The sequence below is a fragment of the Aegilops tauschii genome, chromosome 1, assembly GCF_002575655.3.
Source record: "Aegilops tauschii subsp. strangulata cultivar AL8/78 chromosome 1, Aet v6.0, whole genome shotgun sequence".
Taxonomy (NCBI): domain Eukaryota; kingdom Viridiplantae; phylum Streptophyta; class Magnoliopsida; order Poales; family Poaceae; genus Aegilops; species Aegilops tauschii.
Genome location: NC_053035.3, coordinates 158443235 through 158444844, shown reverse-complemented (window position 1 = coordinate 158444844; position 1610 = coordinate 158443235). Strand labels below are relative to the sequence as shown.

Here is a 1610-nt window from a genome sequence, read left to right as displayed (position 1 = left end):
CCAGGGAAGTGGTCTTCATTGTCATCAATATATGACCAATCAACCCATTTCATATCACTGACTATGGACTACTTATCCAGGAGCACCGTCTCATAGAAGTCTTGCTGTTCCTTAGTGTGGAACCTATACTCTATAGTAGTCCTCCTTCTTGTAGCATAGGGATCTGACTGTCTCTAGAGTCTGAGACCCGCATCCTTCCCGATCTTCATGTTTTCAGCCATTGGATGTGTATCATCATGATCTGGGATCTTGGGCTTCCTCTTCTTCTTCCACTTCAGGCACTGGAGCCTTGTTCTTCTTAGCAGCTGGTATGTTTCTGGTGCTTCTCTTTGGTGCAGACTTGGAGGCTTGAGCAGTAGATTTGGAGGCAGTCTTAGGCTTTGAAGGAGCAGCCCCAGACTTGATGGCATCCCCCATCAGCTTTTGTGCTTTAGGTCTTGGTGCAACATCCTGCTCTTCATCTTCTTCCTCATCCTCAGCTGGGTCTCTCATCATAGAGGATCTGCAAATTACTTTGGCCATGGTCTTCTTGACCCTTTCCTTTCTCTTCTTGCCCTCACCAGCAGCCTCTTCAACAGTTGACTTGGAGGCTTCAAGAGTTGAGGCTCTGGCCTTAGACATTGGCACTCTCTTGGCAGGAGCCTTCTTGTTCAGACTAGGCTTAGTTGAAGCTGTTGTGCCAAATTCCTTCTTGACAACTTTCTTCTTTGAGTTGACTTCTTCCTCAGCAGCAACATAATCTTCGTCCAGATAGTCGGAGTTTCTCTTTCTCCTTGTCCTTGTTGCTGCCTTGGGAAAGTTGCTTGGGGTGCTTCTGCTACCCTCATCATAGCTGCGAGAGGGACTAGTGCCCTCACTCATGTTAACTTGCTCCTCAGACTTGTTCTGGCTATCACTTTGATCAGACATTGTTGACACTATGATACGTCTCAACGTATCTATTATTTATGAAGTATTCATGCCATGTTGACAAAAAATTTATATGGTTTTGGTATCATTTGCATGGAACTAACCCGGACTGACGCTGTTTTCAGCAGAACTACCATGGTGTTGTTTTTTGTGCAGAAATAAAAGTTCTCTAAATGAGCAGAAACTTTTTGAGGATTTTTTTGGAACAAAAGAGACCCCGAAGCTTCGTGGAAGGACAAGGTGAAGGAGTAGGGCACAAGACACCGGGGCGCGCCTGGGCCCTTGGCCGTGCCCCGGTGGGTTGTGCTCACCTCGAGGCCCATCTTAGCGTCAAACCAATGCTAAAAAATCCTATAAATAGAGAAACCATCAGAAATAAGCCTAGACGAGAAGTTCCGCCGCCGCAAGGTCTCTGCATCCACCAAAACCAATCTAGATCCCGTTCCGGCACCCTGCCAGAGGGGGGAATCATCTCTGGTGGCCATCTTCATCATCCCGGCGGCCACCACGATGAGGAGGGAGTAGTCCACCCTCGGGGCTGAGGGTTTGTACCAGTAGCTATGTGTTTAATATCTCTCTCTCATGATTTATATCATGGCCTTTGTTAATATAGTCGGATCATATGATGTTTCTACCCTCTATACTCTTTACCCTTTGAAGTTTTTTCTTGTCAGATTGAATATTCAGAGAAGAGAACAGAT

The 1610-nt window shown here is 46.3% G+C and overlaps 1 protein-coding gene across 1 annotated transcript; it reads right to left on the bottom strand.

Moving 5' to 3' along the window:
- Positions 1 to 234: 234 nt before the first annotated feature.
- LOC109787237 (uncharacterized) lies at positions 235 to 909 on the bottom strand. The gene has a single exon (XM_020345795.1). The coding sequence runs from the start codon at positions 907 to 909 to the stop codon at positions 235 to 237; it is 675 nt and encodes a 224-aa protein (XP_020201384.1).
- Between the last annotated feature and the right edge of the window lie 701 nt (positions 910 to 1610).